This window comes from Pipistrellus kuhlii, unplaced genomic scaffold (assembly GCF_014108245.1).
Source record: "Pipistrellus kuhlii isolate mPipKuh1 unplaced genomic scaffold, mPipKuh1.p scaffold_m20_p_10, whole genome shotgun sequence".
In the NCBI taxonomy this organism is placed as follows: domain Eukaryota; kingdom Metazoa; phylum Chordata; class Mammalia; order Chiroptera; family Vespertilionidae; genus Pipistrellus; species Pipistrellus kuhlii.
The window spans coordinates 38,947,484-38,961,761 of record NW_023425405.1 but is presented as its reverse complement, the minus strand read 5'-3'; the positions used below and the strand labels follow the sequence as shown (position 1 = coordinate 38,961,761).

The window sequence follows — 14,278 nt, the reverse complement described above, 5'->3', positions numbered from 1 at the left end:
TTTTGTTTGCTCTCTGCCACTGCTGACGCTCTACAATGTTGAGAAAAGTGGATGGGCCCTAAAAGTCATCGCTGACCTGGTCAAAAGAGCAAGATCTGCATGCCACCCAATTGTCTGTGACTGAGTTCCCAACGGATCTTGAGAAAATTTAGCCGAGTGCCTAGTGGGGTGGAAATCAAGGACAGATGGGAGAAATTCTCTCGCTGGTGGATAATAGACTCTGGACTCAAAAAGCAAAGACATGAGTTAGGGAAAACTTACAGATCCTGACATGGAAGTTTGAAAAGAACATTCCTAAAAATGGAATTAAAATGTACTATCTCGCATTAGAATATAATATCTGACAATGACTGCACAGAGTATATACAGGTTCTGACAGGTTTGTTTGAGTCACATTTTTAAATTGGAGTTTATTTATAAAAAGTATTAAGCCTAAAAATGTCATCAGTTATGTGTGTTTTTTCCCGTTTATAAAAGTAATGAGTACTGCCCTGGTCTGTGTGTCCCAGCGGGTTGGGTGTCATACTGTGCACCAAAAGGTTACCAGTTCAATTAGCAGTCAGGGCGTATGCCCGGGTTTCTGACTCTATCCCTAGTAGGGGGCATGCAGGAGGCAGCTGATTGGTGTTTCGCTTTCACATGGATGTTTCTCTCCCACTCCCTTCCTCTGTCTCCAAAAATCAATAAAAATATATATGCTTTTTAAAGTAATGAGTACTAACATCCTTTTTATGAGGATAATTCCCTAATTAAGATTAACCATATGTGTTACTAGAAGCTTAGTTTCTTATTAATTATTAGTCCTTTTACAATGATGTAACTATATCACATCAATATAAAACTCATGAAGTATAGTCCATGGTACAAATTGAAAAGAAAAACCCTCACAGGTTCTATAGTTCTTCATCAGGGATTTTTGTCTGTCTCATCACTGATGTATTCCTAATGCTTAGAATAGTGCTTAACACACTAAACATTCAATAAATACCTGTGGATATGTATTACTGTTTCTGTTCAATCTTTTGCAGGCTAAAGTAAGATATGAAAGAGTACTAAAAGATACAGGATTAGAAAGAAGAAATAAAACTTCACATACTTCTCACTTATAATGAGCAGGGGTGTTTGTTTTATTTATTTTTTTACATCTTAGTTCAGATCCCTATGCTATGGCAGGTGTTTTGGGATGGTCTGTATTTCAGGGTGTGTACAGACTGAAATACAGACTACAAAATATTATACCATGCTAGCTTTTTCCTGAACTACAAATGAGTCAAAATTAAGCAGAATTTATTTCAAAAATACTTTTGAATATAAGATTATTCTGATCGTCTGCAGAAAGAAATCGTTCTACAGACGAACAGAATAATCTTATATTCAAAAGTATTTATGAAATAAATTCTGCTTAATTTCAATTTATTTGTAGTTCACGAAAAAGCTAACATGGTATAATATTTTGGGAGGGAACACTCCCTCCTCCCACTCTCTCTCCCTTTCTCTCTCTCTCTGGAGTTTTCTGTTTACTAGCATTAGTTATTCAGTTGTTCTTGTGTTGTGTCTTTTCCTCCTTACATAATTGTTTCTATAGAGGCATAACTATAACTTGGCTTTTATTTTTTCTTAGCAAAACATTTGTTCTAACTCTTATTCAGCAAGGTTCCAACAGGGATAACCTAAAAAACTTAGTAAAGCATGGGACCTCTTGAGTTGGCATAAAGCTAGATTGGCTGCCATCAGGTGAGAACAGAATCCAGGATCAGTTTTTGTGTGTTCTTTCATGGCTGCCACGCGCTGCTGGGCTTGTGTGAGTGTTCCATTTATAAATGCATACAAGTCACACACAAGTATCCTATGAAGGATTTTAGTCTGCTTCCAATAAATACTATTATGCAGCTACTTTGAGCTGTTTCTTCTTAGGGAGGTTTTTTGTTTTTGTTTTTTGGAAAATTTAGTTGTGTAATTAACTTTACATCAGCATACTTACAAAAGACTTTTTTACCCTGCCTGGTTTACTTCATAGCTGAAGGAGGCTGTCCAGATACCACTTTCATTGAAGATGCAGTTCATGTGCTCTTAAAAACTCGGCGTATCCTTAAGTGTTCTTATCCCTATGGATTCTTCTTAGAACCTAAAAGCACAAAGAAAGAAATTTTTGAACTCATGCAAGTAAGATATCCTTTTTAAGTTAAATTTAAATGTAATTATTATGAAAAGCAAATTTTCTCCTTTTTTGACCACTTAACTTTTTTGGTGTAACTAGTCAACATTTTTGTTTTCATTTAGAATGGTTTTTAAATAGTAATAAATTGAAATTTTCTTTATGTTTAAATTTGTCATTCTGCAGTTCTGAGCTATGGAAACATTTCTTACTACATTTATTTCTTTGTTTTAAATTATTTGAGGTTGAAATCTGGCCTAATCTTAATTACATAATTAGGAATTTTATCTCCAAAAATTGGGGGAGGGAGGCATATTACATATTAAGTGGGAAAGTTGGTATTTACCAATTTATTTTAGGAGTGCAATTAAAAAAGTAGTGTACTTTAAAAAACAAAACAACTAAGTCAGCTGATATCTCAGAGACTGACCAACTTCATTTTACATTCCTCTTCTAGACCTAACCCCACATCACAGGGGTCTTGCCTTCAGCATTTAGTCTGCAACACATATGCATCTGCATGTACAGTAACTTGACTTGAAATTTATTAGTTTTTTTCACATAGATGCATTATAAATTCCTTGTACACAGCTGGTGTTCTCACTCCTTCATGATCTATACCAACTACCTTGCTTGAATGCCTATCAAATGAGTGCTGATTCCTATAATATGAAAATAGAAACATATGTTAAATGCAGTTACTTCAAAGATTGGATTAATTTCTGATTTCAAAAGACTTAGAGTTAACTGAGAAACCAGGTAGACTTTGGATTTGCTATTGACTAATCCACTCAGCCTATAATTTTTTTTTCTCTTCTTACCATAGACAGATCTAGAAATGGTCACTGAAGACCTTGCCCAAAAAGTCAATAGGCCTTACCTTCGCACACCCCGCCACAAGATCATCAAGGCGGCATGCCTTGTGCAGCAGAAGAGGCAGGAGTTCCTGGCTTCTGTGGCTCGGGGAGTTGCTCCTGCAGACTCACCGGAAGCTCCCAGGCGCAGGTAAAAGGGATGCACTGTGGGATCATTCTGGCTTCAGCCACAAGCACAAGCAGGTTGATTCTTTTTTATCCTACTAGAGTTCAGATATCTAAAATATGGATAAAGTATGGTAGCTTCTTTTTGGTGATTTTTCCCCAAGCACTGTTTCTTTTTTTCCTCATTTTTTGTTTGTCATTGTGTAGTTTCACACCAAGTTAGGCTTGGTGAGTTTCACACTTCAGTGAACTCTTTGCATTTCAGATATGTAATATGTATAGTGATATGATAGCCATAAACATGTTGTAGAATTTGGAAGCCTTGCCAATTTGTCACAGACTTACTTGTATTTTGTGCTGAGGTTGTGAAAAAAACTAGAAATCTGATATTAGTAAAATTATTTAAGTGATACATATTTATCCTTTAAAGAATAGTTGAATTTTGGTTGTTTTACATACTTATACTACTAATGCCATTATAAGTTCAAGTATTCTCTATTCATAATAATTGCAAGCATTAGAAATTCCTTTGACTCTGTTTTTACATAAACATCTATAACCTACAAGAACAGAAAGCAGTCATAAAATACTCTGTTATTTTTTCACCATTTTACACAAACATAAAGTAGCTTAGAATTTAAAAGAAATAATAAAAGTATCATTTTAATTATATTCTATGGTTGATCTGCTTTGGTTAAGCAAGTTCCAAGCAGAGGAATTAAAATTAATGTTTAAAAGGCAAGGGTCTGATTGTTTATACTTTGCAGTACTGGTAATAAATCAAATGGTATGTCTAATTTCTTTGTAGCTTTGCTGGTGGAACATGGGATTGGGAATATTTAGGATTTGCATCACCTGAGGTAATTGTTTTTTGGGGGTTTTGCTTGTTTTGTTATATTTGTCCTTAGTGCAACTCTGCTTGTTATTTGCACCCTTTTCTATTCTAAATCCTGAAATTATCAGCACTGTTTTTCTTGTATAATAAAAATGTCTCAGCAGAGCCTACATTTTAGTTATTTATGGTATTGGGTTATTATCATATTATTAAATGCATCTCCCCTTTATCATTTTTAATTAGTGAATAGTCAGAACTAAGGCCAATTTATAAATGTATTTTTGGAAAATATCTTCAATTGATTAATAGAAATATAAATTTCATTTATTAGAAATTCATTTCTAGTTGTAATATTGTTTCAGTCTGAATCTAGTTTTTTTAAGTTATTGAGAACTGGTTTATAATCAGTTGCTAAGGTGGAAACTTAACATTAGTGGTGTTTTTGCAGTAAGAAATGCTTTTCTTAATTGCTTCCTGCTTCTCTTTAAGATTTTCACACTCTTCTTGTTTTTTCTTTGTTGCCATATACCATTTTAAAATTTAGAAGGTCTGGTAAAATACTAACACTGCAAATAGTATTTGCCGCAAATAAAAATAAGGCAGAGTGAAAATCTTAATCATATTGCTATTTTCTGAGATTTAAATTGCCACCGTCACTATTGAGTCTCATTTTTTATATGGTTTTAACAATTCTCTACACTTTGTCTTCTCTACACTTTGTCACTTGCTCTTTTATGTCATCCAGTGCTTGAAAGGGTGGCAGGACAAGCAATGAATCTTTTATCCTTTGCAGCCCGTTTATTAACTGCAACGGAAAGACAGTGAAATTGGTTATTATCCAGAAGTGACCGTGGCTTATTTAAATCAGATGCTTTCTCTTTTCAGCTACTGAGGATACTTGCAATCACCTTGGGGCTTTTGTATTGGTAGATATATCCAAGAAAATATTGACTTGAGAAAACAATTTATAGTTAGAGCTCTGATATGAGGGTTTTAGATCTACTTAAATTCCCCCCCAATGGTAATATCTTAATTAAATGTTATAAAACAAATTATGAACGTTTCCTTTACCTGATTTGTACTTATTATTTCTTTATTTTAATTACAGCTTTAGAGATATTGAGGGAAATGTCCACATATAGAGAGAAATAAACAAGCTTCAATTATAAAACAAAACAAAACAAAAAAAACACTAAAGCTTTTAGAATTTCAAGATAAAAACGCAATTTAGCAAAAATAAAACTTTACCAGTGTAGTCACCATCATGCATGCAGGCATCATCTTGCAGCCTTTGGCTCACAGTAACATTAGGAATCCTGAAATACTTGCCCTTGACTATTTTGGACCTGCTAATATGACTGATACAGATTCATTTTGCAAAAAATAGGAAGGCTTGCCACCTCACATGTGAATATTTATAAGTTGAATTATTGAACTTTTGTTTTCCAGATTGAGAATTGTGAAAGTATCAATAACAATTCCTTCTTAAATTTATTTTTTATGAACCAATAAAATTTACAAAAATTATTGAACTCACTTTTACTCTTCTCTTATTTAAAGTTTTTGGCACATTGAAAGACCAAGCTTTTATGTAAACCTTATTGCAAGTCTAAAGAATGACCACACAGTGTGAAACTTTAAAACTTTGCATGTATGTAACTATTAAGTAACTGACAAAATTTTATCTTTAAAAGTAAGCTTTTTTGCCTTTATATAGTCTCTGAAAAAAATATTGCCAAACTCCAGTAGACTTTTAGGTTGAATTCGTATTTTTCCCAGTAAAGTTAATTCCACCTTAATTGTTTTAAATTAAACTGAATGACTCAATGGCAAGAGTAAATATAGTGTTTTATGCTGCCTTAAAGGCAGTGGAGCTCAGGAAGTCTAGGGGACACTTAAATGCAAGGTCTAGCTCTGTAAGTCTCTAGACCTTGGTCTGTGTTCTTCTTTAATTTGTTATCTTCCAAATGTGGATGGTGATACCATGGAAGTTCTGGCAAAATTAGAGCATCTCTTTAAGTTGTTGACAAAATTGATGCTCAGTAAATGCTAGGGATTATTATTTTAAAAAAAATAAAAATCCCCTAGCAGTTTTTTCCCCCTGTAAATCTTACAATCTCTTAATCTTTGTAGCATTAACACTCTCAAACCTATTGGAGTATCCCAACTAAATCCTTTTCATATGCTTACTTGAAGACCTTAGGGATCCTTAGAAATTTTCAGTTAAGTTTAATTTTATGACAACAAATTTTTTTAAGCCTATTGCATCCTGAGAATGCCATGTGAGTTTTCTATCAGAAAAAAATATATAACTAACTTCTTTAGTTTTTAAACTTTCATTTTCTTTATTTGGAAATATTTATATTCTATGGTCATTAATAGATTATTTAATTCAGAATAATTTTATGCCATTATCGAGTATACAAAGTAAATAAATTCTCCCTAGGTATAAGTCTTGTACTGAGGTAAGAGTTTCATGTCATCTTTGTCTAAGAAATGCGATGGGCCTCAGTGGCGCAGTGAACCATATTAACACATACAGGCATCCAGTTTGGGATCCTGGGCCTCCAGGCAAAGAGGAAATGATATCCCAGCTCAGCAGGAAATTTCAGAGAACCTTAATAATTCATCCAGGCACTTATATCTTTCATGTTTTTGTTTCTAACCTGGCAAGATAGCTGCCATCTCTTATCTATAATAATAAAAGCATAATATGCTAATTAGACTAGACGACCTTATAGACGAAGCCAAAGCTGCAAGGGAAGCCTGGGTCCCAGATGCTTCCAGGGTGCCAGCAGGAAGCTGGTGCCGACAGCTGGGGGAAGGAAGGCCTACTCTTGCACAAATTTCGTTAGTTATATAATAGTTAGATTATACCAATGAAGGACTTCAAATAAATTTAACCAGAGTGGTATGATAATGGAAGTTTCATTTGTAATATAAAACCTGTTCGGTACTTTCACAATATAACCATAGTGAGTCCTCAAGGGTAACCTGGATAACCGTAGACCTGAGTATCTTAGTGTTTATCACTGAAAAAATCTATAATTCACCTCAGATTTAGCCTTCTTATGTTGGTATCATACATACTGACCTCTCATCTCTTGTGTCACTAAAATCTGGAAAATAAACTCAGAGACATCTGCCTGGATTGTGCTCTTCCCATACATTAAGTAGAAAACACTGCCCCTGCCTGTGTGGGAGATAGCCCCACATGTTAGCTGATGCAGAGAAGAAACCAAGCACCATCTCATCTTCAAGCTAATCTCACATTTCTCCCTTAACCTGGTCATTTTTTTAGAACCAAACCTCCAGGGAGAGCCTAACTTACATTAGCAAAATCATTATACGTAGAATTAGCTATAATATTAAATAATAAGACACGGGCAGAAATAAGAAATAAGGCTCAGTTGCAATCTGGTATTGGAGTTTGCAAGTATTCCCAATTTATCCAGGCAATTATAATGACTACTTAAAATTTTTATTTTTCCTTTCTGTTTCCTTGGCATGACAAAACCTGAAGTTTCTTTTTCTAAAGCCATTTGATTTTATAGCATGTATATAAAATCACACATTTTTTCTCCTGGGGGGAAAAAGTGTGCTGTTGGTTTAATTTGCATTAGAAAAGCTGCATGCTCTCCTGTATTTTATAACCTGTGGTTTATGCAGGAATATGCTGAATTTCAGTATCGGAGGAGGCACAGACAGCAGCGCCGGCGAGGAGACCTGCACAGTCTGCTCAGTAACCCTCCAGACCCTGATGAGCCCAGTGAAAGCACTTTAGGTAAGTTCTTGGGTTGGGTATGTCTTAATCTCTTAGCTCTCTTGAGTTTATTCTTAAAACTGAGTAGGTGATTGTGAAAGAATTTGTAATTTAGATACACAAATATCTAATAAGTAGCTGCTTCTAAGGTCACAGGGTACAGAAAACCAGGGGGTTAAGAACACAGGTTGTGGAGAGTCAGACAGACCTGGGTTCATGACCGCATCTCCACTGCCTGTCAGGGAGACACTTCAGTTGAGTCACTGAACCCTGCTCCAAGCAGCAGTCTCCTCATTCCAAAGAAGCAATACTGAGAGTGCCACTAGGAGGCACATGTGAGCTTTAATGAGATAATGCTTGTAAAATCCTTGGGCATGAACAGTACTAGTGAGCATTCATGAATTGTAACTGCTGGTTACTGTTGGCTGTGTTCATGGAATGTTTTTCTCTTAGCCTCACTTCTCCTATAAGCATTCTTTAAAAGAAAATTTCTGGTATTAGGAATAAATTATCTTAATTATCAACTTTTAAATATTAAATTATAATTGAAAGTCTTTATAATATCAGCAGAGCAACTTTAGTAAATCAGGATCAACAGGCCTGAAGATTTGTTCTTCAGGCATTGTGGTTCCCAAATTCTTTGCATTTAAAAAATAACTCTGAAAACTAAAACACCTTTATTTATTGTTGCTTAAGAAAACAAAGAGGAGTAGCATTGGCCTTTCTGAATAGAACCATATGTAGTGCAAGCACAAATGCAAATAATAATCATGGATTTGAAGCAAATGGCATGAGATAGATGCTGTTGCTTCTGGTGAGACAGATATGCATGAGAAGTCTCTGGGAGATTAAGTGAATGTGTGAACATAGGTTTTCACTTGCACTGAAAGAGGAATTGCCAGTTGAACTAAGAAGACGTATACAATCTGTATGGCTGAACTGTCTCTGGTACCACTTGCTCTGAAACAGATCTCCCAGAAGGCGGCAGTGGCCGCAGGCCGGGCACGTCCGTGGTCAGCTCTGCGTCCATGAGTGTGCTACACAGCTCTTCCTTGCGCGACTACACCCCTGCCAGTCGCTCTGAGAACCAAGACTCTCTTCAGGTAGTTTCCTGGCAGGCCCTGGCCCTGCTCCCACTCTTGCTCTGTTTGGCCTGGTTTCCTGATTTCACTTTTATTGCTTTCCTTTTTCTTCCTTCCATTCAAAATTACAAGAAAAGAGATTTAGCTTAATTTTTCTCTATTTTAATGGAAACTAAAATAAGTTTTGAGTAGATAAAATAATTCTTCTATATAAACAGAGGTAATATTAATTATCTGTTGGGTAAAAACGACAATGGCAAACCTCATTGAGTTAAGTCATTTTTTTCTTTTAAATTTTAAGTGATTTTACTTTCTGTTGCCCTCAGGCTCTGAGTTCCTTGGATGAAGATGATCCTAATATACTTCTCGCAATCCAGTTATCATTGCAAGAATCGGGTCTGTCCATCGATGAAGGAAACAGAGACTTCCTCAGTGGCGACACTTCCATAGGGGCAATAGGCACTTCTCTACCCTCCAGGCTGGACTCCGGCCCCAGGAACACAGATAGCCCTGCAGCTGCATTGAGCAGCTCCGAGCTATTGGAACTTGGTGACAGCCTCTTGAGACTAGGAGCTGAAAGTGACTCATTTTCAACTGACACCCTGAGTTCACACCCTCTCAGTGAGGCAAGAAATGAATTGTATCCCTCATCCAGTGACCCTGACTCAGCTGGCCAGGATGCCAACATCAGTGACAATCTTCTGGGCAATATCATGGCTTGGTTTCACGACATGAACCCTCAGAGTATTGTCCTGATTCCTCCAGCACCTACAGAAAGCAGTGCAGATTCCCAGCCCCCCTGTGGCGGAGATGGGTCAGAAGGCGGGAGGGATGTGGAACTGGTGCCGCCGGAAGAAGACCCAGTGTTTGAAGATGCTGTGGTCAGTGAAGGTAGAGGAACCCAAAGAGAAGAAGAAAGCCCTTTGGAAGAGAATATTCTGGCTGGGGAAGCAGCATCTCAAGCTGGTGAAAGTGGTACTGAGGCAACCAGCAAGGAAGCTGGATCAGATGTCTCGAGCCAAACACCTCAAACCTCAAGTGACTGGCTGGAACAAGGACACTTAGTGTGAGCTGCACACCTCTGGCTCTAAGCGCATCGCGGTACAGGTGGCATGGTGGTGGAGTGTGCTTCATGGAAACTGGATCCACTTAATTCCAACTCAGCTCTAAACCCCTGACATTAGGGTTGAATACGAGGAGTTCCCTTGAATGGTGGCTTCGTTTTGGAGTTTAACCTCACAGGAAACTTCTTGGTATTTAATTGGATAGCTTTCCCCTTTTAAGAGCAGGGGAGAAAGAAAAACAAATGGATAGGTTAGATTCCACACTCTAAGAAAATGCAGTCCTCTGTTTAGCCTAAGGTCAGCAATACTTAAATGGAACATTTAAATTAAAGGCTTACTCCCTCATCTTTGGATTGTTTTTCTCTTTAAAAAGAAGAAAGAAAAAAAAAGGTTTTCTTCATTTTAGAAGTTCTTTTGGACAGATCTGGTAACCCTGAGTTCCTCGATCTCTTTGCGCTCTTCCATAACTTCCTGCCTCTTTGAGGAGTGTGAATCAGTGTCCAAAGCTTCTCTATAGTGCTGCATCTCCCACAATGTCATTAGTTTTCATTTCCACATGAGTCAAAAATTTCTTTTCATGTCTTACAGTCCACTTGTGCCAAACTCTGACTCGTGAGCTGAGAAGGCGTTCAGGTGTGGCGTCCCAGAGGGCTCCAGGGCAGTGTCAGTTCTCGGGAGTGAAAGGTGCCACTTGGTAGCCATGAAAAACCAGGCTTTAATGGGCTTTTGTTGCCATGGAGACTGCATTTAAACAAATGTAGCCTGTAGCTTAAGTTAACTAAACCTAATGCTGCTGTTAAAAACAGTTTATTTTAATATTAAAATACAGTTGATTAGCAACAGCGGTGCTGTATTTTAAGAGACACTTTATTGAAAGTGCAATCATAGTTCTTTGTTTTCATAATTTTACAGTGCATTCTAATTACTAATGGGTGCAATTACTTTTAATGGTAAGTGTTTTATAAAATAGAAAAAAGTGGAGTTTTTATGGGTTATAGTAAATCCAACAATTATTAAAAAGTCCAATAAGACATCCTGCGCAACATGTTACCGTGCCTTTGCCTAACCTCAATGGATAGTTGCCAGTTAAATAAGTGACTCATTCAAATTTCAGTGTCTCTTCTAAAGTAACTATGCTATGAATTGCAGAGACCTCCATAAACCACCCATGGCCTTGCCTTTCCAGTCAATATAACAACTAAATAATTGTTCAGTCCGTTTGTTTGCCTCAGTAGCAAATGCTGATGTGTTTGTTCTGTTGCACAATACTCATTTGCTGTGTGACTACTGTTCAGTGTTGAAAAAATCAATTTCCTGGTTATCAGTGTCTTACTGTGAAGAAAATACTGATCTTACTTGTAATTAAGATTCAATGGTACAGTGTGTAATTAAAACTAGAGTAAACTATTGGAATGGCTCTTTTACTTACATATTACCCAAACTAGCATAACATAAGCAAAGTAGTTAGCCAACACTCCATTTAATGTTTTGCCAGATTTTTACCAGAAGTCTACAATTACCAAAATTTCAGTACTGAGTTTGTACAGGCAAGTCCTGAACTGGGTGAAAGGTTGTATTAGTATTGATATCCACATGAGTTGTAATTATGTTTTTTTATTACATTTTATTTTCTAAACCCTATTTTTGAAATAGTCTTATATTTGGGATTCATGTGACCTAGGACATTATATTATTTAATATTCCTCAGATTTTCCTGGGATTAAAAAGAAACTATGTAGGAATTGTCCCTATGCTTTGGATGTCACAAGTCCACATTAGTTTTTATTTCCCCAATTATCAGAAACATTGATATCAACCCTTACTAATTTGTTGGGATAAATATTAACTTTTTTCTACAGTGTATTACTATTAAACTGAAATATTCCATTACAGGATTTTTTTTACAAATTTATTTTGGATTAAAAATATCAACACCGATCAGTTTTTAGACCAAGTGGTAATATTCTCAGAAGAAAGTCTCTGTATCCTATGGAGGTGTCTCGCAGAGTGTGGGAGCGCTGTGTGGGGCTGGGAGCGCATGTCCCTGGTGAGGCTGGCGCCGGGCACCTGGCGCAGTGAGTAGCCTTGTTCCTGTGCTGTTCTCTCCTGAGCATGAGAAAAGATCATTATCCAGTTTGTACTTCCTTGGTACATATTTTAAAAACAACACAGTCATTGACTTTACAGTTCAGAAATAAAGTTTGGCAAAGCCTATTTTGTAAACACGTTAATTTTATAATGTAAAAAAAATTACTCTAACCTTGAATTGTTATTTGCACTTTCATAGTCTATACTTGATACATTCCCCCTTTATATACAATAGGATTCTACAACCGTGTAGATGTTTGGCCAAATGAATGCTGTTAATAATATGTAAAATTCTTTGATTAAACATTTATTACTTAAACTACTTCACTTTGGTCTTATTACATTATAGACTCTGTTTTAACCAAGTCAGGAAGCTGATCTTCTTCCAGTTAAATTCCTTTGAATATGATGGGACTAGTTTGATTCTTACATGTAATCAATCAGTGCCTGATATTTTTTACAGTGAGCATTTTATATCTCAGAAGAGTAGATTTCTTTCTAGAAAGATGTAAGTGGACTTTTCTAGACGATGACATGGCTGTTCTTATCTTAGGAATTGCGGTAGTCATACTTCTTAAAGAAAGATGGCCAGAAAAGCTTGCTTTGGCTCTCTGTTCCACTAGGACTGACAGATGGATGACAAACTGAGTGTGGCCAAACCTGAAGGAATTATTCGTCCTCTATCTTTGAAAATGTTTGTGAGCAAGCTGTATGTTACCTTTTAACCAGCTATTTGCACAAGGGACAGTTTACAGACTGGCTGAGACCAGCCTGCACGAGGCACCAGTTTACGGACTGCTGAGAAGGAGATTTATGAAAGAGCGAACAAAGCACAATATAGAAAAGGATAACTGCTGGACAAAACAGTCCAGTCCTGTGCACCCACACATCTTGTTGGGTGTGCCTGACAAAACCGCCTGGGCCATTCGTGCAGCCAAAGACCTTAAGCGACAGGCTTGCTGTCAGGGCGTCGCTGTCCTGACCCCTAGCTCAGCTGCAGCACACCCACTGCGTGCTTAAATAAATGTGCCTGTGGCTACGGGCCTGCGATGTTGCTCCTATGGAACTGGTCAAGGAAGCTGACACAAATGTGCTGATGTTCATTCTGCATGCTGTGCTGTGAGTGCTTTCCCTCTGACCCCCGATCTCGTCCTGTCAGCAGCCGTGGAACTGTGACAGGCTGACTTCCTGGTCTGTGAGCAGGTAAAAGGAAGTCGCAGACCCCACAGTTTGACAATAAGGATGGGATGCTGACAGACATGATTTTCTGCAAGAGGAACTGGGCCTTGTTTGGGAATATAAGACTCCCTGGAATCTGTGTGGTAGTGAACACTCACCCAAGTGAGAGATTAGGGGTGGGGCAGATGAAGGGTTCCTGCTGTCCTTCCTGTTACTGAACAGGAGTTGAACTGATGTTGACAGGCTGAGGGATAAGAGGTAGGATTGAAACAAACTGTCAGGGGTGCTTTGGTTGCTGCTCACTCCTGCAGGCGAGCAGATGAAGGAATGTGTTCCTGACCAGGAGTCAGCAGTTCCTGGAGCCTACCTGAAACACAGAGCCTCAGTTATCTTTGCAACTTCCTGTAAATCTATATTTCAAAATAAAAAGTTGGTGTGTTTTGGGCTTTTTATTTTTAAGATAAGCCAGATTTGGCATGCGGACTATAGTTTGCTACCCCTGCTCCAGAACAACAATCAGGCAAATATTATATCTTAGTACATTGTGAGCTGTCGGCAGTGCTACAACCTGGGGACCGTTGAGATCTTCAGCAGTTTCATTTGTCTCAAGGACTTTGATTAAGCAAATGATAAACTGCCAACATCCGTTCTTGGCAGTAATGTCAAATATATGCCACAGCACTTTGGCGCTGACACTCTGAGCCTGTGAGTGGCGCATGGCACGCTAGGACAGGCCGACTGCACTAGCCCTTCACATGCGTGGTTTCACAAGGTCACTTCTGTATAGATAGATGTGCTTATCAAACCATGTCTGGGGCTAGAAGTGGGGGTGCCCATTTGGGATAATATAAAGAACAAAAGTTAAAAGTAAGCCGAGACCGGTTTGGCTCAGTGGATAGAGCGTCGGCCTGTGGACTGAAAGGTCCCGGTGTTCGATTCCGGTCAAGAGCATGTACCTTGGTTGCGGGCACATCCCCAGTAGGGGGTGTGCAAGAGGCAGCTGGTTGATGTTTCTAACTCTCTATCCCTCTCAATTCCTCTCTGTGTAAAATCAATAAAATATATATTTTTTTTAAAAAAAGAAAGTTAAAAGTAAGTTACAGGTCCCAAATTTGTGGGCATTATAGAAAGT

The 14,278-nt window shown here is 37.6% G+C and overlaps 1 protein-coding gene across 6 annotated transcripts in view; it reads left to right on the top strand.

Annotated features, from left to right (window-relative positions):
* Positions 1–12,289, top strand: part of ANKIB1 (ankyrin repeat and IBR domain containing 1) — a 102,807-nt gene extending 90,518 nt beyond the window's left edge. For 5 of the 6 annotated variants that reach the window (XM_036429472.2, XM_036429473.2, XM_045578441.1 and 2 more), the window contains 6 exons: positions 2,018–2,163; positions 2,982–3,160; positions 3,944–3,995; positions 7,640–7,754; positions 8,703–8,836; positions 9,142–12,289. In XM_036429472.2, the coding sequence (XP_036285365.1) occupies positions 2,018–2,163; positions 2,982–3,160; positions 3,944–3,995; positions 7,640–7,754; positions 8,703–8,836; positions 9,142–9,885 (1,370 nt within the window). In that variant the 3' untranslated portion in view covers positions 9,886–12,289. The remainder of the gene's footprint in view (positions 1–2,017; positions 2,164–2,981; positions 3,161–3,943; positions 3,996–7,639; positions 7,755–8,702; positions 8,837–9,141) is intronic. The other variant, XM_036429469.2, reaches the window with a different exon arrangement.
* The last annotated feature ends 1,989 nt before the right edge of the window (positions 12,290–14,278 follow it).